This window comes from Diabrotica undecimpunctata, chromosome 2 (assembly GCF_040954645.1).
Source record: "Diabrotica undecimpunctata isolate CICGRU chromosome 2, icDiaUnde3, whole genome shotgun sequence".
NCBI lineage: Eukaryota > Metazoa > Arthropoda > Insecta > Coleoptera > Chrysomelidae > Diabrotica > Diabrotica undecimpunctata.
This window is the reverse complement of record NC_092804.1, coordinates 148,695,676-148,719,476: the sequence shown is the minus strand read 5'-3', so window position 1 is coordinate 148,719,476 and position 23,801 is coordinate 148,695,676. Positions and strand designations below refer to the sequence as shown.

At 32.0% G+C, this 23,801-nt stretch overlaps 1 protein-coding gene across 1 annotated transcript in view; it reads right to left on the bottom strand.

Moving 5' to 3' along the window:
• LOC140435031 (adhesion G protein-coupled receptor E3-like) overlaps nucleotides 1-23,801 on the bottom strand; it is a 799,910-nt gene that overhangs the window by 40,638 nt on the left and 735,471 nt on the right. The window contains exon 6 of the mRNA XM_072523706.1: nucleotides 15,867-16,053. Coding sequence (XP_072379807.1) covers nucleotides 15,867-16,053 — 187 coding nt within the window. The remainder of the gene's footprint in view (nucleotides 1-15,866; nucleotides 16,054-23,801) is intronic.

Sequence of the window (23,801 nt, the reverse complement as noted above, 5' to 3'; positions counted from 1 at the left end):
AAGCCCAAAATCCCTGAGAATAACCAAGTTCGTGCTATAAAATATAATTTTTGTAGTATAATAGTACTATTTCTACCAGAAAATATTTAAAAAAAACTCACAATGAAGTAGAAACTTCCTTTGTAAAATGGTATAACAAATTTTATTACAATTTTAAAATTATCTAAAATTGATTTTTACTTTTCAGAACGTTGACGATCCTAACAGATCATTATCAGTGAAAACAATCTATAAGGTAATTGGAATTAGTCACATAATGAGGTTAGATGACCCTTAGTTTTTATTTATTTGTATTTTTTTTAACTAAGGTATACACACAACTGCTTCACACAATTTTTCTTTTTAAATTTGTAAAAATATTTTACTTATTGTAATACGTAATAAAGTAAAACGATCTACAGCCATATTGCAGAAATTTTCTTTAACTTCTCATGAAAATATTCAAGCTTTCATTAAATATACTTTATAATAGACTTTTCTGCATATTGTATTGGATCCTATTTCCATTTACAAATTTGTTTTGTACCTATTTTCCAGTTTCTGTTACAAAATGCATTGCACCAAAGAATAAAATACGTAAATTTTATATTATATATACAAAGGCGATGTAGACCTTTTGACCTACTTTAAGACATTTCACTTTACAATGTTTTTCCAAGTTTACAGTTTCGAAGTATTAAAGTATTATTACAACAGCATGTACGTTGGGAATTGAGTATACTTCGGATATATTATGGGCCGAGAGAAAACTCTAGAGAAACCGTAAACTATTTGAAAATTATATGTAGAGCAGTGAAAAACCTTGCGTTTATAGGTTAACTAAATCATTGGCAACTTCATATTACAGACTATAAATATAATCTGATACTAAGCATAAATTCTTCTCTTAGAAGAAAATACATTGATCTCGAAAGGTAAACCACTAGAATTTTAAAATGTGTATTTTATTTATTTTGGCACTTTTTTTTTATTGGCATAGATGTTAGTTATTTAGCCAGTTTCAATAGATTCTCCAATCAGACAAATGCACAACCCTTTCCCTAAAATAGAAAACTAACGGATAATTAATAGAAGAATATATGACAAGGAAACTTACAGGGTTACTTGCTTCTCGTCTAGGGGCCCATCAAGACATTCTTAGTAGACAAACAAAACTGGACCACGGATAAGGTGTTAAAACATTTAGGGTAAACAAAGGATACAAATCTCTACTTTCTCACGATCGTGAAACATTCGACTGGATATTGAATAGTGCATACATATTAAACTCGATTAATTTTTTTGTAGAGAGCAGACTCTGGCTTTAATATAAAATTTATTTCGGTTAAGGCACATATTGGACTCAAATATATTGAATATGTAGAGTACTTAGCTAAAACCAGTATAATATTAGGCACATTATTGTCATATTCTTTGTGTATCACATGCCATTAAAATTAAAAAAAAAACAGCTATCGACATGGAAAGATCAGTGGAATTCTTGCTGCTTTACAAACCAAACAAGATACATCACTTTACAACCAGTTATTCCACAAACTACTTGGTTTAAGAGTTTTAAATCTCCACTTAAATATACAACCACCAAAAATAGACTAGGTTTTGGACATGCGTGCTATCCAAGTCATTTATACAGTGAACGGCTAAATTATGGAATACTATCATTATTTCGAGAACCATCGAGTTTTGAGGGAAATCCCGAAACAGGTCTATTTTTGTTATAAAATACCCATCTTATAACGTACATGGAGTAGGGATGACGTCACTGGTGTGGGTGTAGTGACATAACCGTTAATTTTTTAATAACCTCATTTAAACGAGAATTTAATTCTCTATTTAACGACATTATATTTTTAACTAAAATATTTTTTTAAGGGTACCTACAAAAACAATTTTTTTTAATTTAAATTGAACTAAATTATAACTAATGCTTTAATTAATAATGTACTTTAAAGTAACCAAATTATGCATAATAATTATTTTATATTAAATATTAATACTACATTCAGGTTGTTCTCGTTAAAAACTTTTAAAAATTCGACTGGTATTTCATCGCATTCTGTTGCTTTCCCATCTTTCGTTTGATCTGTAGCTTTTATCACCCCACTTCTCAATATTTTTGGTCCATTCAAATCAAGAGTGTTCGTAGAAATATGACAAAAATCCGTAAACAAATCTTTTATGTAATTTGCCCAAGTCTGTAAACGTTCTTTTTTATCTACAATAAGTTTGTTGTTCTCGTCTATTAACCTACCAAACTGTTTTTTCTTGTAAGTATAAGTAAACTCCTTGATTTTTTTATGCATATTAAAACTATCGTGTCTTCGTTCTAGCTCTTCTATCTCTTGACATTTTTCTTGTAACCATTTCCTTTGGATTCTTTTATCTTTCTGTTGACAGTTCTATCCAGTTCTTTATATTGTTCGGGATTATTCTTATTTTCCCTCCTTCGTTCTTCTTCTTCCGCTCGTAGTCACCAATGACTTCGTTCGCACCGTTGCATATAGCGTCCCTTAAGTTGATCCAGTCTCTTTCAATATCATCAGTATTGGTTGTTAAAACAACATTACCATTAATGCTATTTGTAAGCTTGACTTTTATCTCGGGATTTCTAAGTTGATCCATATCTAATCTTTTGTTATTCTGTTTCTGGATTAAGGTTTTTAGTCTGACTCGTAATTGGGCTACAAGAGGATTATGATCAGAGTTTATATCAGCTCCAGGATATGTTTGTTTTGGCTGATATTATTGCGTTACGAAATCGTTTGTTAATTGTTATAAAGTCTACCTGATTTCTAACGATGTACCCAGTCCTGTCCTGTGGTAACCTCCAAATGTACAATCTTCTTAATGGTAACTTAAACCAAGTATTAGTAATAATTAAGTTTTTCTCCTGGCAAAACTGTATTAGTCGATCACCTCGCTCATTTCTTGTTCCCAACCCATACTTGCCAACTACTTCACTGACTTCGCCTTTTCCTCCTTTGGAGTTAAAATCCCCCATAAGACGTCTATACTCTTCTTTTTTCTCCGTATCTATATATATATATATATATATCGAGAAAAGGAGTACGACCGTCAATCCAAAATAAACTAAGGTACACTCGAAGAGTGGTGGGTTTTTCGGTCAAAGTGGAGAAATAAAAGACAAAGAAAGTGGCTACTTCATCTATTTATTGAAGACGTTTCGCTTTCTGCTCAGAAAGCATCATCAGTTCATCTAAAAAGAACAATATGAAACCAAACATCCATAGAGAAGTTACAACAAAAGTGTGTTACCTTACAAAGACATGTAGCAGTCAATGATGTTAAAAATATGAAAAAGCTTACGAAACTGGAGATTCAGAGTTAACGTTGTATAAAACAATTAATTGAAACTAGGTATAGTTTGCAATTTAACAAAATTAGCACAGCAAAAGAACATGTGATAAACATACATGTATAAAAAAGTTATTATAAAAACTTAAGTAAAAAACATGAAGGTTTATTTTAAAGTGTGAAGAACTGGAAAGATCATAAGAATGCACTTCCAACAAATTTATTTAATAAATTAGATTTTAATTTTAACTTTAGGTAACATTATAAGTTATTTAAGATTAATAGAAATAAGATAAAATGAAGTTACCAGTCTTTAGCTTACTGAGTCTCGCCGATAAATGAATTTACAGGTTTAACACCCACGCAAACAACGTGAAGAGAAGTGGCCTTGAGGTCAAAATGACATAAACAGCAAGGCAACCTACCAACCTCTATATAATAAGGCGGTATATTCAAAGAATGTGATAAATTTGGTTGACAGCTTGTCGTTAAAAAACCAAACAATGAAAGGAAAAGGTGGTTAAGATCACCATTTACCCCACAGTGATTGATCTGTCAACAAAGAACAAAGCATGCGAAGTCAATCCAAAATATCATATATTATAATATTATGACGTCACTAGTTAGCCAGCTAACAGGTGAAGATTAATACAACTTCCACAGTCCAAAGGTTCAAACATTTAGGACCGTAATGAAAAAGATTCTATGAATCAATTTCAGTTTAAATTTTATCAAACAACTTCATCAAAAAGAACAATTACTTAATTATGTAAAAGTGATATTGACAAATATTAATAAAATGTAAGTTGATAAATCTTAGTTAAGGAAGGAATAATTTATTTTATTTTAATTTTATTTAAATTTATTATATGAAAATGTAATAACGAAACCCCAATGTGGGACAAAATTTAAGTAAACAACATATCAAGCCTATTTCTGTAAAATTAATGCATGATAAATTTGACTCAAATTACTAATGTCGGTTCTCTTATTAAGGGTATTAGGATATTTTAATATTGAACACATTTCTAAAAACTGTCTTTTAACGAAATTGCGTTCAGTGCCAAGAATTTTAACTTCATTAAAGTTTACTTCGTGCTTAATGTTAATAGCATGTTGAGCAAGAGCACAAGTATGCTTAGATAAATTAATATCACTTCGGTGTGTCGTAAGACGCCCTCTCAGTGATCTCCCTGTCTGACCGATGTAACATGAGTCACACTCAGCACAAGGTATATGATATATTACATTAACTTGTTCCAGAAGGGACAGAGGTGTTTTAGTTTTAGAAAACAAATTCCTGACAGTCTTAGCATTCTTAATAGCAATTTTAACCGGTACGTTGTTATGTTTGTACAGTTTAACGAGTTTCTCAGTAACTTGAGGAAAATAAGGTAAAGATGAGTAATGGGTAGTTGGATTCCCAAGTACAGTATTAGGCAGAACAGTGTTATTAATTCAATTAAAATCTCAGAATCAACTCAGAATAATATCAAATAATTCAATTAATAACACTGTTCTGCCTAATACTGTACTTGGGAATCCAACTACCCATTACTCATCTTTACCTTATTTTCCTCAAGTTACTGAGAAACTCGTTAAACTGTACAAACATAACAACGTACCGGTTAAAATTGCTATTAAGAATGCTAAGACTGTCAGGAATTTGTTTTCTAAAACTAAAACACCTCTGTCCCTTCTGGAACAAGTTAATGTAATATATCATATACCTTGTGCTGAGTGTGACTCATGTTACATCGGTCAGACAGGGAGATCACTGAGAGGGCGTCTTACGACACACCGAAGTGATATTAATTTATCTAAGCATACTTGTGCTCTTGCTCAACATGCTATTAACATTAAGCACGAAGTAAACTTTAATGAAGTTAAAATTCTTGGCACTGAACACAATTTCGTTAAAAGACAGTTTTTAGAAATGTGTTCAATATTAAAACATCCTAATACCCTTAATAAGAGAACCGACATTAGTAATTTGAGTCAAATTTATCATGCATTAATTTTACAGAAATAGGCTTGATATGTTGTTTACTTAAATTTTGTCCCACATTGGGGTTTCGTTATTACATTTTCATATAATAAATTTAAATAAAATTAAAATAAAATAAATTATTCCTTCCTTAACTAAGATTTATCAACTTACATTTTATTAATATTTGTCAATATCACTTTTACATAATTAAGTAATTGTTCTTTTTGATGAACTTGTTTGATAAAATTTAAACTGAAATTGATTCATATAATCTTTTTCATTACGGTCCTAAATGTTTGAACCTTTGGACTGTGGAAGTTGTATTAATCTTCACCTGTATATATGATATTTTGGATTGACTTCGCATGCTTTGTTCTTTGTTGACAGATCAATCACTGTGGGGTAAATGGTGATCTTAACCACCTTTTCCTTTCATTGTTTGGTTTTTTAACGACAAGCTGTCAACCAAATTTATCACATTCTTTGAATTTACCGCCTTATTATATAGAGGTTGGTAGGTTGCCTTGCTGTTTATGTCATTTTGACCTCAAGGCCACTTCTCTTCACGTTGTTTGCGTGGGTGTTAAACCTGTAAATTCATTTATCGGCGAGACTCAGTAAGCTAAAGACTGGTAACTTCATTTTATCTTATTACTATTAATCTTAAATAACTTATAATGTTACCTAAAGTTAAAATTAAAATCTAGTTTATTAAATAAATTTGTTGGAAGTGCATTCTTATGATCTTTCTAGTTCTTTACACTTTAAAATAAACCTTAATGTTTTTTACTTAAGTTTTTATAATAACTTTTTTATACATGTATGTTTATCACATGTTCTTTTGCTGTGCTAATTTTGTTAAATTGCAAACTATACCTAGTTTCAATTAATTGTTTTATACAACGTTAACTCTGAATGTCCAGTTTCGTAAGCTTTTTCATATTTTTAACATCATTGACTGCTACATGTCTTTGTAAGGTAACACACTTTTGTTGTAACTTCTCGATGGATGTTTGGTTTCATATTGTTCTTTTTAGATAAACTGATGATGCTTTCTGAGCAAAAAGCGAAACGTCTTCAATAAATAGATGAAGTAGCCACCTTCTTTGTCTTTTATTTCTCCACTTTGACCGAAAAACCCACCACTCTTCGAGTGTACCTTAGTTTATATATATATATATATATATATATATATACATTTTAAAAAACTGGGCTGTGTTAGTTGGTGCTCTAGAACTGTAGGGTTTCTGACATTATTTCCACAATTTTTAGCATTGCTCCTAAATGATCCTTTTCTCGGGGAGCTGTAGCTTCCTGTGTTGCATATTAACAGGCTGGATTGCATGGACTTTTGACAGTACTGCCATAATTGGTCGCATGGCTTCTGTAGATCTTTAGCCAAGTTAATTTGCTACTTTTCTAACCTACAGGCATCGTACTGATGACGACCAAATAGGTTTTACGGTATTTATGACCATAGTTATGGTTTCCTTCCACCTTCGTCTCTTTTCTTCTCTACTGAGTTACGAGTTTTGCCAATAATTTATATATATATATAATATATATATATATATATATATATATATATATATATATATATATATATATATATATACATTTTGAAAAAGGGGGAAACTGTTATAAATTATAACAAAAACATTGGTAAATTTCGAACAGAACAGTTTTACTATTTTTAGTGTTTTATTTTTAAAAAAGCTTGTAGTTGATACTGCTGACAAAACATAATCAATTCATGTTAACCAACAATTTTTACTTCTTTACACCGAAGCTTGGAAGCCGAAAATCCGTTTTCTTTTTTATTTTGTGCAACAACCTTGCACAAAATGCTCGCAAATGTACCTATTCAGGTCAGTATTTTTCACTCCGCTTGATCCAAAGTAGTCGTTTGTTATACTTAATGAGACTATTATGTGGCTTTAAATAAATTTTATAAGCTTAACATTCAGCGGGTTGTCTCAGGTAGGATATAATAAAAACCCAAGCTTTTATTTTGTTTGATGAATATTAAAACTTTAGATCTGATACACAAAGTATATAAAAATTTACCCATTTTGGGATGTAAATAAAAAGCCTTTTGTAGTTATATAAAAGGTATTTATTAAAAAAAAAAACGGATATGGAAGAAGTACTTAAGTAAAGAAGAGTAATGTCATTGTTTAAAAAATGTCAATGGTAATGTGGTACTAAATACTTCTTATAAAAAAATTTCAGAGTATATTATCCGTACCAAAAATTAGTCGTAAAGTGATTGTCATCATAAAAATTGGTCGTAAATCTTTGTCAGCAGTACCAGATTCCTTTAAAATGTTACAAAAACTGTTTAAGGAGTTTTATTTCCTTGAGAAATTCCTAAAAATAGAGTATGCACCGTAGATGTAGTAATAATAAACTAAATGTAAAACTAGAGGACAATAAGTATCCGATTTTTTTAAGTGTAGTGCGCTTGTATATATAATAAATAAGGGGGCAAAAAAATTAAACATTGTTTGAAATTTTACTAGTTTCCTGTAAAAATGATATGGAATTTTGTCGAAGTGGTTTTAATTCAGATAATCTTCTGTTCCAAAATATTCATTTTTGCTTATACAAAGTGTATTTTTAAATCCTAATTAGATAAGACATAGTTTTGGTATATTGGTTAATCTTTGGGTTTGCGCTTTAGAATAATTATATGAACATATCCTTGAATTTTACTGGTACAAGGTTTGGAGGAATTTAAAGAAGCTCAAGAAACGTTAATTAATTTTACACAAACGACGTGGTAGAGTCCCTGGGACTCCATATTGTCAAACTTACAACTTGTTTTCTGAATGTTATGTTAGAGTTATTTAAAGTTAAAAAGACAATACAAAATAATACCAACTTATAGGAAAATAAAAATTTAATGAACCAAAAAATCTGCTATCAGCGTTTGTGTCGATAAAAAAACAAATTATTTTATATAAACATTTTTTTAAAACACGTTTTTAAAACTATATTGAATACTAAAATAATATTTTTCATACAAAAAGTTATTCTAAAAAAAATTGTGCAAGTCCTAAAAATTGGCCAGTTGATCACATTTATTCGCGCTTATTTACACATTCACTACACATTTTTTTGCTACATTGCAAACAGATCGGTTGTTTACACTGTATACACTTGTCTTCCTTTTCAATTTTGGGTTCCATAAATAGCAGTACTTCCTAGCGTTCCTGGGTAAGGTATCTGTATGATCGTCATTTTCGGTTGGATTTATTCTTAGCACCTTTTGAATGCTAAGTCTTAGTTCTCTTGAAAGACGTTTTCAGAGAGTTTTTCAAAATTAGCCGTACCCTTTTTTTACTTTTAGAAACCGCCATTGAAATAAAAACTATCACAAACTACGTCGTAAAGTCCCTCGGACTCTAATGTATTCTATTCGATAACTTCTACGCAACTGATCGCGATTTCGCATAAGCATAACGGAGATCTCCCTACTACCTTAAGGTACTGTACGACACCACTCGTTTGGATCAATAGTGGGGAAAATATGAAGCATTGTTTGAACTGCGGAGTCCAAGGGACGTCACGACGTCGGTTAAGGGTTAAGTTTAATAGAGCCCTGGATAGACTATTTGACCTCCTTAATTCTAGGAATCCATTTGCGAAATAGTGTATGAAACCAATCTTTAAAGACCATCGAGTTAGAATCTATGGAGAGGGCATCAAGTGACTAAAAACGACCTCATTTCGGCCATATTGTTAAGATTGTTTTGACACTTTTGACAGATCGTATATGTTTGTTTACGTTTGTTGTTTTTCGAATATTTTTAGTTTTATAATACTTTTATAGAAACTGTAATAATATATTGTGATAGTGCATAATAATGGTTTCTTGTTCTCAATGTAGTTGCAGTAGCAGAAGCAATGTTAATAAAAAATCTTCAGGAATAACGTTCTACAGGTTAGTATACAAATATGTAAACAAAGTAATGGCCCGTACTTCAGAGAATAAATTAATAGTATTTGACTGTATTAATTTATCTTTATGTATAATATATCGTGTTTTTAGTGTTTACCGCGGGATAAATAAATCATAGTTTATTAAAAATGTATTGCACTTTTTTAGATTATGAATAAATCTTCTGAATAACTAGTCATATTTTTATAGTAGTTTTAATATTATTGAGTCCGGCCATGATCCCACCGCCATATTGGTATCATCGTTAGCCATGCCTACCTACGCCGTTTTTAATACACACGTTAACATGCTCATAGCTTCTCCATAGATTCTAACTCGATGTTACAGACAATCATTCTTTTATTTTTAAGAACGAAATGAATGACATTATTCAATACATGTTTACTCTTAGAACAGAATACAATAACTTACTGTATAAATCTTTCAGGGAACAGTTAGAATAGAATTTACATTGAGTTGCCAGTATGTATTAAAAATATGCAAAATTTTAATTGCTGTTTTGCATGTTTTAACATATATTTTCACAAGGTGCGATAGAAATATTGTTCTCAAAAATTTGACAAAGGTGTGGTTTTAATTACAATTCAAATTTATTACAATTTTTTACAGCAATAAAAAAAATTCTAATAAGAAATGATATTTTACCTTAGAATTATATTTTTAGGCAACGGAGTGTAGAGCACCTGTCTGGAAAAACTCTGCTCATGCTAAAAATATCGACGTGACTCTAAATGAAACGGTTCCTATTTGGAAACGTTATCGGGTTGCTTAAAAACGACACCATAGAAGAAGTCTATCACAGAGTTGGAATCGCTTCACCACCTATTAGAAGAGGGGTCACGTCAGAGATAAAACTAAAGACACCGAAGATCGACCGAAGACACCCCTTGTGTAACCACTAGATGCAGCCAAGTAGACTAACATCTCAAAGAAGCTTTGTGAAAACATTAAGACCCATTTCCGAAGAGCAACAGACGAGTGGAATACACATATGGCAAACGTCAGCTACCACATATTTTGTCTTTTTAGAGGAAATGACCGATGGACACAATTTGCCGTATCCGACATCAAAAGCGCTAAACAGACTAAGAACCCTCGTTTCACGTTATCCTAGTAACCTGAAAAAATAAGGATACGAGGAGGACGATACCTGCGGCTGTGATGCAGTTCAGAATATTCACCATCTATTATCATACACAGAAATAACAGAGACCTGTACAGAAGAAGATCTAATTTAAGCAAATGGCACGACCATCTATGTGACCAACCATTGGAAGTACACAATTAAAAGTTGTTGGTGTTATGGACACGAAAAGTAATTAAGTAATGCTTTATAAGGTACCAAAATAATATCACATCACATCAAAAAGACTAGGACTTTTTCTTCCTTTCATATCTACCAAATTTTTCAATAACCAATCTTTCCTCTGAGGCTCTAGGTTTTAGGCTTAGGCTCAGTCTCATCTTTGGGGACGCGAGTAAGAACATTGCGGCGCTTAAGTATATTATTTGACTCGACTGCTCCCTCCCATAGGTCCTTTATAGCTCTCACCACTTTCGCAGTTTATTTGTTGGTTTACTCATTACCATAGTTCACTTATAGGGTTCCTGCGCTAAATGTTCTTCAATTGAATTGTATGGATATCTAGCTTCCGATAGAAGCCTCATCTACTGCTTGTTACGGTCTGTTAAACATAATGGTTGATACTGATTTTGTTGAGTATCAGGATGGTGTCATTGTACTACCTCTAAATTCAATAATTTTGTTATATAGCAACGTTACAAAAGTATTAAAGATAGGCTGTTAATTAGACGTTCTAGGTTTTTTAAGCGATTATTTTCATTGAGACTTTGCCAGCTATCTGGCCATAAATTAAAACGACACTTTTTTCTCTTAACCATGCATTCCTGGACACACTAGGTGTAACACCTCGGGATTGGCGGGCGCAATAGTTACACCATAAATTTAAACGTATGATGAGCCAATTTCAGTGAGGTTGTCTGTAATTTGTTTACTAGTCGTGTCGTAAATTTTTACGTGTATGTATTTGTATGTGTGTGTGTATGAGAGTATTTGGTGGTATATATTGGTGGAAATATTATTTAATCAACAAATCTACACTTATGACCAAGCTTCAGCCTCGATGCAATTTTAACAGTTGATTTACTGGTATTTATTTGATTATACTTTATTCACACATGTCCGATGTATCCATAGGACGTTCTCTATCAGCCATTGGGAAGAGCTATTACCAATAGGACCTGTAGATGTACTACTTCGTTTGAATTCAACATTATTTACTACACCCAGACTCGAATCCTAAATCTTACAAATTACATGCATCGAAAAGTGTCTGCCAGCGAATTAAGCCTTAAAGCTGACCGTTAATATATCATTGACAATTTAATTTAAATCAACTATATAATAACATTTTCACTAAGTTATTACTTAATAACTTTTTAAAAATTAGCCTTGTCATTAAAAAATCAGGATTGTTGCAAAAACAGAATTTAAAGCCTCATTTTGCTAACGACTTACAAATTAATATTTTACGATAAGCCCTACACATTTACGTAAGCCCTATAAAAACTTTCTTTCCAACTTTCTAAACCGAATTAATATTCTCTACACTTTAGAGATAAGTCTTTTGTGTAGAATGAATATAAATTTAATCAAAATAATAAACAGTTTTAAAAATTCATCCTGGCTGGCGGCGAGTATTTTCATTTTAACTTATACTCAAATAAAATTACAATAAGTATAATCTATTATGTTGGTATCATTTAAACATAATAAAAAGTGAGGGTTCTAGTAAAAAAGTCAGAAATCTCCACTTTTTACCAAAATAGAGTTAGTTACATCAACTTATTCGTGTTTTAAAACACTAAAAATAAAGAAAATAAGAATCGAAAACCGCATTATCCGCTTATAAAATAGCACAAAAATTAAAATTTAGCCTAAGAATTAAACACGGCAATCTCCATGAACGGTTTAGAATCAAAGTTAGCAATGTCCTCTTTGACCAATGAGAATCCTCGCAGCAACCATGTGATATACCACTAGGAGTCTGCTTGAGTCATTATCGTTATAACTTCTCGTAGTTTCTTTTCATCCAAGGTCCCAAGCTGTTTGTTTTTTTATTTTGTGAGTATATTAAAAGAAAACTATTACAACTCCTGTTGAAAACAACAAAGCTTGCAAACGAATTCTCAATTCGTCCACATGGTAGCAAAATGTGCAGAAAAAAATGAGGTACTTTCTTCAAATGTTAGTTGTAGTTTTTACTCGATTGAACAGCCGGAAGATTTTTAGGCGAATTACGAAGGACCTAAGTGCAATTTAAGTGCCTGAAAAATATTGAATTAGAACAGGCTTGTCCCCCCCCCTTTACTGTAGTTATTGCTTATTTGCAGCAATGATCATAAAATAAAACATTTTTAACCAATCGTATCTAATAGGAAATTTAATTATTGCCTATTTATTTTTTTACGACTTTTCTCCAGAATAAACTGCTTTAAAGTTATAAGCAAGGAAAGTAGAAAACAAAACGTAAGATGTTTTTAATCATTTTTAAATATTTTAATTTTTTTATTAATCCTTATTTATTTTTTTTGTATGTTTCCTTTAAAAACCAGTAAAAATGGTTTAAAAAACACAATCTTTTAAATCACAAAACAAATACGACAAAAAAATCAATGCATTTTTATTGAATAAAAAACCTATAAATACAAGTATAAAAAGTATAAACTAAGTATAAAAACTAAATGCATTTTTTAGTGTGATAGGTTACAAAACATGGTACACATAATCCAACATTACATTTGATGCATATTGTTCTCACTTTACTTTTACAACTTTCTAACCCACATCTTCGTCTTTTACCATCTTTAGTAGAATCTACCAAATGTCCAATGTTGTCGTATCATCGTATGTCAGGTATTACTTTTCTCGAGTTAGCTTGGGTAGGGTAGATTTGGTCCTGGTCCTAAAGTAATAGTTTGGTGTTTTGTCAAATATTATTTTACTAAAGTGCGCCTAAATGTTAACTGGGACATTTTTGGGTCTTGATGGCGATACACTAACCAAGCATTAATGACACACAAACCAATAAGATATGTAAAGGGATTCCACCACCACTTTTTTCCTCGTATTCTTCTTCTTCAAGTGCCCGGTCCGTTGCGAACGTTGGCTATTAACATGGCAATTCTGATCTTGTTTGCGGTGCTTCTGAATAGTTCGACCGATGTGAGCCCGAAACACTTCCTTAGATTTTGGAGCCACGAGTGTCTTCTCCTGCCTGGCCGCGCTTACTGTCTATTTTTCCCTGGACAATCAATTGCACTAAACGGTACTTATCGTGTCTCAATTTCCTCGTATGTTTATCCCATACTCAGGTAAATTTCGGTCCATTTGGTCTGTTCCCCCCATATACTCATTATATTTTCCTATCACAAACGGCCGCTGTACTTGAATATTTTTATGTTGCTCCTTGGAACATCTCTTTATAGGGCGTACAGGTTGAAGACCATGACATGTTGAAACTACTGACATAACGTCGTTGTCTTTCCATCTAAGAAAAAATATACCTGATTTTCTTTCTATGGCGCTACAGAATTGTCTTCTGGTTTTTAATAATTGTAGATCAAGTACCTGTGGAAAGCTTTTTTTTTTAACTTTTGATTTGCTTTTTGTTTGTTTTCTCTTTCTTTAACCAGCTGCTTCAATTTTTTAACAGGAGCATTTGATTTTCTTACTTCTAGTTTAAGAATTCTCTTACTTCTAATTGTTCCAGTAGCGTGGCAGCCTCTGAATCTAAGGAAGTTGAATAGATTTACTGAAGTAAAGAGATTGTCAAAGTAAAAATGATAAAGTAACTTCCTTTTTTGTGCAAGAAATTCGCTTAAAAGTTTAACAAAGAGAGAAGCAGCCTTTCCAAAACTTGTGCTATAAGCATCAGGAATTGTAGCATTTTTCCCTTGATACATATCAAATGTCACACAATAACCTTCTTTGTGTTAATACACCAAGCCTTATAGCCAAACCTTTATTGAATTGTTTAGCGCTATGTTTTCCAAAATACTTTATCATACTTTCGTCGAAGTTTAAATTTTCTTCCGGCACAAAAACTTCCAGGAATCTTTTTTTTATTATATTTATTAGAGGTCTAATTTTTGCAAAGTCGTTGGTCATATCCAGTTCAGTGTTGTGGGAACAGTCAATGAACTTCACGATGGACAGGAATTTATTTCTTCTCATAGCTTTCGATTTCAAGTCATTTCTAATATCTTCGGATTTGTCCCAATAGTGACGTTTAGATGGGACTGAATTGTAACCACTCAAAATAAGAATTCCTATGAAGCATTTTATTTCATCATGTATAATATTTAGATTCTCTTGATTTTTCAAAGTTGTATATTTAGTAGTTTCCTAAGACAAGTGTTTAATAATTTTATTGGTAAAAAACATTTTAAATACTTCGATGGTGGTTTTTTTTTTGGAAAAGTTCATAACTCGATGTAGCCAAATCTCCTTTTACATATTTTAATATATCACCTTCAATATATTCTACGTTTTGTACATTATCTGTTTGATATTCCAACCAAAAACCAATAACTTCTGGAATTCCATTCACATTTCGTTGGTCAAAGTTTTCTGAATAATTATTAGTATTGTCGTTTGTAACTGAAGAGCTACTGGGGCCTGGTGTAAACTGATGAGAAACACATAAAGAAATGGTTGAAAGTTTTTGAATAGCATCATCTGAATTACCACCAATGCGACCATTAATAAAAACGAGCTCTGCAGGTGCTAAAAGTTGCTTGCCAGGTAAATGTAGAAAAGTTTTGCATTCATCCTCGTCTCCAGATTCTTCATCAGTAAGCACATTAATTGGTGGAGGTTTAACAAAGATTTTTTCTGGGGCTATATTATCATCATTTTTTAAAATAAGCTCCATTGCTTCCTGTAGCGAAAATCCAGGACTGAAACAAAAAAAAGTTTAGGTGTCCACGGGGTCCATATGGGTACAACAGGAAAAAGTTTCAAATAAATACAACTTGCACAAACAAATTCATCAAACTGTATATTCTTATAAACTTTTAGCTGTTAGTAACGTAATAAAACAAAATTAAAGTAATAACTCAGAGCCTACCTCAAAATATCCTTTAGTGCTTGAATATCAATAAGGTCATCCATTTTAACAATTGAAATAAAACGTACACGTTCACTCTACTAAAATAATTTCAATACTAACAAAAATTTGCATTTCTTAGAAACGTCCCAGAATATTCCTGGCCTATTTTCCAACTCTCACATCCATCTTAAAACAGATCGACCTTGGTATATTAGTTATTTCCTTAAGAAATTTTTGTGTGTACTTATTTTGAGCTACAAATAATTTTTTTTCCACGTTACTTTAATAGAATGCGTCTTAATTTTCCATCGCAGATCGAATAACGAACAAATGGCACTTAAATTACATATAATGGATGTAAAGTTTCAAAACAGGGTAAAAAAGAGCTACTTTTACATAATTTAAGACTTTTCGAAGCTGATACTGTTTTAAAATATTTACAATAAAAAACAACATTACTTACCTTAGAAAATAGAAGTATTTGTAATGTTCTCTTGCGACTCATTCTCTCGCGAGTTCTGATATCTGCCTGCATGCTGATGATATACCGAGCAATGATCGCCGATCTCACTAAGAAGTAGAATGTTGCGCAGATAATAATACAACTTGGAGCAAGAAGTCCGTAGATAAAGGCATTCGTATCCAAAAACCTATAAAAATTTAGGTCTAATTATTTCTGTATAACATTTTTTAAATAAAATATTTTTTAAACTGTAATAATTATCCAAAGAGCCTACAATTTTTTAAATTCTATTTCATTCAGAATGCAATAAATTTTATGTGCTCCCTGTTCAACATATCTTTGTTTAATAAAATGAAAACAATAAAATTATTTTGATAAAACGATATTTGAGGATGGCGCAAACTTTTTGTGGAACCTTTTTTTTATTCGTCGGATTTGATCATACGACTGAGACTTCAGCGTGATTTTGAAGGGAAGATGCGAAATTTTCAGCAAACGCGCATCTCATTCTGTTTCTGACCACAGAGCAAATCTCGTGTGTTTGTTTTCCATATATTTCACTCAGCTGAGTCGTTATAATTTTTCTACAAGCTATGTTTTACCAATTTTAATGTGAATACCATATTAAAAACTTCTTTTTTTACTTCTTTACAGAATCAAAATATTAATGATCTTCTCTTTCAAATATTGGACTACTCTGTTTGTTTATACTTATGTACTATTGGTTTTATAATTTTATATTTGTCTATCTTAGAATGAAAATGAGCATTGATATCGAATATTTTTCCTTCTGGAAAGACGCAGGTTTAAAGCAGACTGGGGATAACTAAGGTGGATTAAAGATGATTATAGCCCTTTGCTGAACTACGGATTATCCTTGACTGGTAATATCAATATTATAATTTGTTTATTCTGTCTGTCTTTCCGTAATAAAAACTCCTGCGCAACCTATCTACAAAAACTACTACCACCCGTGGAGAAACGATGACGACTATTATTAGACAAGTGTCAAACATGAGACTATAGATTGTTTATAGTGTACTATTTTACTTCTAACCTGTTATCAACAAAGGTCTATTATAGATTATAAGTAAATAAATAAACTTTATTCTTAAATAATTATAGAATATTTCTTTAGATGTTTAAAAAGTATGTTGCGTGTTTCTATAAAAAATTATTAAATATTTGAAATAATGAATTGACAGTTGGTCTCTGTAGTTTTAACTGACAAGAACTACGTGTTCAAGTAAAGCAAAGAAACATGTTGCTCTTTAAGTATTAAAATCTTTATCCATTGTCATCGACCTAGGGACGCATTAGAATTTAAATTTTTAAACATGTAAAACCATATATTGATGTCACCGCTACTATTTTAGTGTTAGCTTCAAGTACAAAAAGAAGACACTGAGGATGATCTGAACTAAATCGAAAACGTTACGTTATGCACCTGTAAATTTTGGACGACACTTTTAAAAAGTTTTAAATTAAATGTTTTATACCAAGATACAAATTGAAAGTGTTTTACTTCTGTATAAGTTTTTAAATATATCAATTACACAACAACTGTAACTTTTTTCGTTCCATCTCTTGTTCTACGAAACCCAGTAAATGGCCATAGAATAAACTTTTTTGATAACTATTACTCACAGTCTTTTACTATAAAGGCAATAAGAAAGGGACAATAATTTAGTAGTTAGTAAAAGTGACTTAAATTTCTGCTCCAATAAGAAAACCTGATAGAAGTTGGGTGTAGACAGACAATGAAAAAGCTAATGTATTATTTGCAAAATATTTAGAAAATGACTATAACAAAAATATGGGTGGGATGGATCGGTTTGATCAAAGGATTGCAGTCTACAACATAGGCTGGAAGAGCCGTAGGTGGTCAATGAAGCTCTTTTATTATATAATTGAGACAAGTGGCGTTAACTTCTACATCATTTATGCGTTGGGAATGAATAAAAAAAAGAAAAAAGCCCATTAGTCACCTTCAATTTCGGAGCAAGTTGGCCGACGAACTGATAGAAGAGTTTTCTGCCAGGAAAAAAAATGGGTCGTCCACTGTTAGTGACAGCAACGAACAACATAGGACATTTGGCGACTAAAACTACCTCACGGCTTTGCGCTCAGTGTAGTAAAGAGGGAAAGCAGAAAAAAACTTCTGGAAATAAACCATTTTTTCGGGATATATTCTTCTTCTTTAAGTGCCGTCTTTCGATCGAAGGTTGGATATCATCATCACTATCTTTACTCTATCTACTACTGCTCTGAAGGGTTTTATAGAACTTCATTTAAACCAGTCCCTTAAATTCTTCAACCATTACACTCTCCTTCTTCCTATACTCCTTCCTCCTCTTATCTTTCCCTGTATTATCAGCCATAGCAGTTCATATCGCTGTTCCCTTATTACATGTCCCAGATATTGTAACTTTCTTAACTGTAACTTTCTTTCCTGATATATATTATATATTACTTGTGGTGGTAAACCTGTAATAATAGTGAATTTTAAGATTTTTTTGTTGCTAACAAACCCTGGTAATACGGTTTACCACTGTTTTTTGACAGATTGACATATAGAACTAATTCAAAATTACCTTCAGGATACCTATTTATTTCATTTTAACCAAAATACCATATTTATCTTTCATTTTGTCTCTCCAAAAAAGTTGCCTGTTAAAGGGTTAAAAATAAAAAAAATTCTTGAGTTTCTTATTTTTAAATCTATGGGTTATGAGTTTTGTATTTTTGGCATATGACCTGTATCATGAAGTCTGGTTCCTCTCTTATAATGTTATTAAAATGTTTAATTTAACGTATGTAGCCTTTTTTTGTTATAGTATATATGTTGATATACATTAAGTCCTTCACTTTAAATTATATTACAGTTTTAGCCTTTAATTAAAATGGCAGAAATTTATTCAAAGCATACATAAAACTTTAGCTCTTGAATAGAGCAAACAAATATTTTAAATGCAGTTAAACGTACGGAAACCAACGCAATTTACGTTGTATATAATGTGAAATTAATAAAGTTACTGTATTACTTGATTTAAGTGTAACTAGTTTTGAAACTAGTTATGGAATGGAAGTAGCTTTGCAAATAGGGCTTTAACCAGATTAGGGAAATTCGCCGACTAGACAGTTAACCCTGAATATTAAATTAAAATTTCTTACAAAAAGTGACAGCTAATTCATTTTACTCAAAAGTTTTTAGTCTAGAAAAATAAAATAGTAAAATAAAAACTGAAACTTGCACCATTAATAAATAAATAAATATAACTAGTGTTGTGACATTGAGGATGAAAAATATCCACGTAAAATCAATACAGGAAATGAAGAAGGGAGAATTCTCAACATTAGTAACAGATTATAGTCACTTACACAAAACGTTGGTCCAGCTTTTACTAGAGCAAATATTAGACCAGCTAAGGTTGGGTCAGGAAGAATATGTTTTAAATTAATAGAGTCAACACATAGCTCAGAATGTTTGCATTTGATAGCAAGTACTTTGCATAATATTTATTTGTGAGTATACTCACAAATAACTGTAGATTTTTCGTAATCTTGAAGAATACAACAATAAATATAAATAAACAGGTGATTTAATCAAATGTGACGATTTCAAACAAACAAAAACACTGAAACAATATCGTTTTAATAAATTTTATAAAATAACGTATACTACTCAATGAAAGTTAATGTGTAAGCGAATAATTATTCAGTTTTTGACGATGATATTAACCCGGTATCTGGTTTTGTTGCTCTCAGGCAACATCATCTTTATAAGCACCTAAGTCAATTTCAACTATATATAGCTGGTATATGACAATGATAACAGTAAGTAATAAGTCTTGTAAGTAATATAAAACTGGTGGCATCTAACAGTCAAAAAATAATTTGATTACATAGGATACCAGTAGAGGTCTACGTGAAAGTGGGTGTATCATAATTTTTATTGTCAAACATTTGTTAGGAGTATTCTGAAGTTAGCTTTTTTACTTCGTATATAAACAAAGGTTGTTTTAGTGTAATTCTAGTGCTATAGTGTCTTTACAAAACTCCAAGTCGTAGTAAAAGATGGTAATTTCCAATTGTTAGATGGCTTCTAGATATCTGTATTTAAAATGCATGGAGATTATATCAAAATGACCTGATCATGCTACCACAACAGATGCGTTAGGTCACTGGCCACTTTATACCCCCAAAGAAAGATGTAGGTTTTGTAAAACTGGCTAAAAACTGTGCAGTGTGAAAAATTTAACATGCGGCTTTGTTTTACACGGAACAAAAATTGTTTTTTATCATTCTACTGTTAAAATTGGGTCTATATTTATAATTTTTTAATCTTAGACACTTTATATGTAAAGTTTTTTTCATTAAATCAATAAAATGTCTTTTAGTTAAACAATTCCATTCATATAATTAACTAAATTTTGAAATCTTCATTAGTGAAGTTAGTACCAAATAGTGTTTATTGACTGGCAATGTTGCTTATAGGCAGAGAATTCAAAAACCACTTTTCCCTGTCTCCTTCGTATGTTTTTTTGTACCACAGGGTGTTACTGAGTGTTATATAAGATTATGTACCTAATAAAATAATTTTACGACATCTATTTTTGTTGTTGACAAATACCGGGTTAAAATGGTGGCCTCTATTTTGTCAAACACATTCTTGCAGCCGTGGTATAAAGCTGTTTATGACATTAAGTAACATTTCTTGGGGTATTGATTCCAGCTCTTCACGTGTCCGTTCTTTCAAAGCCTCAATAGTTCTTGAGGGGTCACTTTAAAACAATTTCAACTTTAGATGTCCCCAAAGAAAGTTGTCGCATAAGGAGAGGTCCGGACTACGAGGTGGCCAAGGAATATTGCCGTTTTACTCATGAGACGACCCGGAAACGATTGTCTTAGTAAATTTATTGACACTTGTGACATGTGATAAATTGCACCATCCTATTGAAAGGTCGTGTGCTTATTTCTGTAATTCTTGATTGCCGAAAGAAAACAATTATTTAACACGCTTCTAAGCCATAAAGAAGAGTAAAGAACACGTAACATCAAAGCATTCTCAGGCGTAGTTCTAACCATATATCCCGACAACAAAGAAACTTTTAAGTTTAAAAAATGATGCACGTGCTATTTTAATGCGTGTCCTAATTTCTTTGGTTTGGTCTACCAATCTATCTGATGTTATCCATGTTCCTAAGTATTTATATTTATTAACAGTATCAATTGCAGTATCTTCAATAGTCAATTGGATATATAGCTGTGTGGTATAACAAATTTAAGCTGTGTCCTCGCAACGACCATCTAGGAATCGCATGTAATGATTTTCGCACCGCTTCAATATTCTGTAGTGTGTGACCAATTCTGACACTGTCACCTCTTTTCTGGGACGTTAAATCACTACTTTCAAAGTTCTAACCCAGGTCTGAATAGCCTTGTTAGACGAAGCGGGCCGGCAAATGGTAATGTAAACGAAACGATCGCTATACACACACACACACAAAACTATCGCAGTTTATCCTCATGTCCTTCGTCCTTCGTCCGATGATCCCTGACGATGAAATTGCAAACCACACCGTTACCGTTTCTGAATATAGCGGTATTTCATGTAATTGCCGCGGATTATTGTCGGACCAATAGCGGAAATTTTGATTGTTTACATACCCACTTAGATGAAAGTGGGCTTCATCACTAATCCAAAGATTATGTATCAAGTTCTCGTTTTTATTAATACGCTAAAACATCTGTTCACAAAACACTAGTTGGCAGGAATATTCTGGAACGTTAGGGGCTTGCACAATATTAATTTTGTACGGATAATACCAGAGATCTTTATGCTAAATTCTACTCGTAGTGGTATAGCTGTGTCTTCTTCTTTAAGTTCCATCTTTTATCGAAGGTTGGAAATCATCATGGCTATGCGGACTCTGTTGACTGCCGCTCTAAAAAGTTCTGCACTACTGCATTCAAACCATTTCCTTAAGTTTTTAAGCCAGGATATTCTTCGTCTTCCCACATTTTGCTTTTTTCGGATTTTGTCTTTCATAATAAGTTGTAATAATGCGTATTTTTGCCCTCTCATCACATGTCCTGAGTAATTAAGTTTTCGTCTTTTGATAGTTAATATTATTGCCACTCCATTTCCTATTATTCTAGTTACTTCCACGTTTGACATTCTTTGAATCCATGATATTCATAGGATTCTTCTGTAACACCAAAATTCAAAGGCGGCCAACTTATTCAGATGGACTTGTTTTAGTGTCCACGCTTTCAAGCCATAAAGAAGAGTAGAGAACACGTAACATCGAAGCATTCTCAGGCGTAGTTCTAACCTTATACCCCGCAACGAAGAAACTTTTTAAGTTTAAAAAATGATGCACGTGCTATTTCCATGCGTGTCCTAATTTATTTGGTTTGGTCTACCAATCTATCTGATGTTATTCATGTTCCTAAGTATTTATAGTTATTAACACTATCAATTGCAGTATCTTCAATAGTCAATTGGATATATAGCTGTGTGGTATAGCAAATTTAAGCTGTGTCCTCGCAACGACCATCTAGGAATCGCATGTAATGATTTTCGCACCGCTTCAATATTCTGTAGTGTGCGACCAATTCTGACACTGTCACCTCTTTTCTGGGACGGTGAATCACTACTTTCAAAGTTCTAACCCAGGTCTGAATAGCCTTGTTAGACGAAGCGAGCCGGCAAATGGTAGTGTAAACCAAACGCTCGCTATACACACACACACACACACACACACACACACACACACACACACACACACACACACACACACACACAAAACTTTCATTTTTGTAATGAGATTTAACAGCAAATACGGGTTGTTCACCGGACGACTTCTTAATGTTAACTAAACTTTATACTCTCTAGATTCACAACGTTTACGTCGCAAGCTTCTATTTTTTGCCAGCAGCTTTGTCAAATCGTCTCGTTTCACTTAATCACCTTATATTATTTTAATTATAACATATACTAATTTAAATATTCGAAGCATCATATTTTACTTTATTACTGCCTTTATAAAATCCAATAACAATAAAGTTACGATTGTAAGATGATATCCAAGGATCAATAATGGTAATGAAACTAGAGGAAACCAAAGACTACCTACGTAGGCCAGGGCCGATAATTTTTGGGACCAATGAAATACTAGCCCATTAGCAGAATGGAGCCCATTAGAAATGAAAAAATACACAACAAAAATATAAGAAAAAATAATTTTCAGGCGATCTGAGGTCTGGAAATGGTAGGGGGTGAGTTTTTAAAAGTAAAGAAATAGTTTATCACTGTTCCCGGCGAAACTGTAAGTCTTACGAAAAAAAGTTAAAAAGAAAAATTGTAGGTAATACAAATTTTATATTTACACTTTTTTCACATAACCTCAAAATTTTTGCAAAAAATTTAAATAACCTATTAAGGCTCAAAAACTGTTTTTTTTGTGGCATTTCTAAATTAAATACTATGTTTTTATAGGAATAAGTCACAATTGATTGTAATAACAACTTTATTTTACCTAAACAATTTGACGTTTCAATTTCCACTCCCGAAATTGTTCTCAAAAAGATTATTAAATAATTAAGTTGAAAAAAGGTGTGTATAAATGCCAATATTTTATTTGCAATGTTATGTCGTGTGAACAAAATTGGAGATTGATTCACTATTGCCCACGATATTATAGACAACAGCCACATTTGGCTGAAAAGGTGTGTAGGTGGATGTTTTGTGTTTTGCCCCAAGAAAAATTGAAATTCTGATTATCCAAGTAATCAGTATTGTTATTATATGCTGTAAATGTGTGTATGTATGTAAAATGTTCCTGTAGGGTAAACGTGTGTTGTGGTTGTGTTACATATGTATTGTGGATGATAGAGGGTCATGTGTATACTGGGTTTCTTATTCCGCTA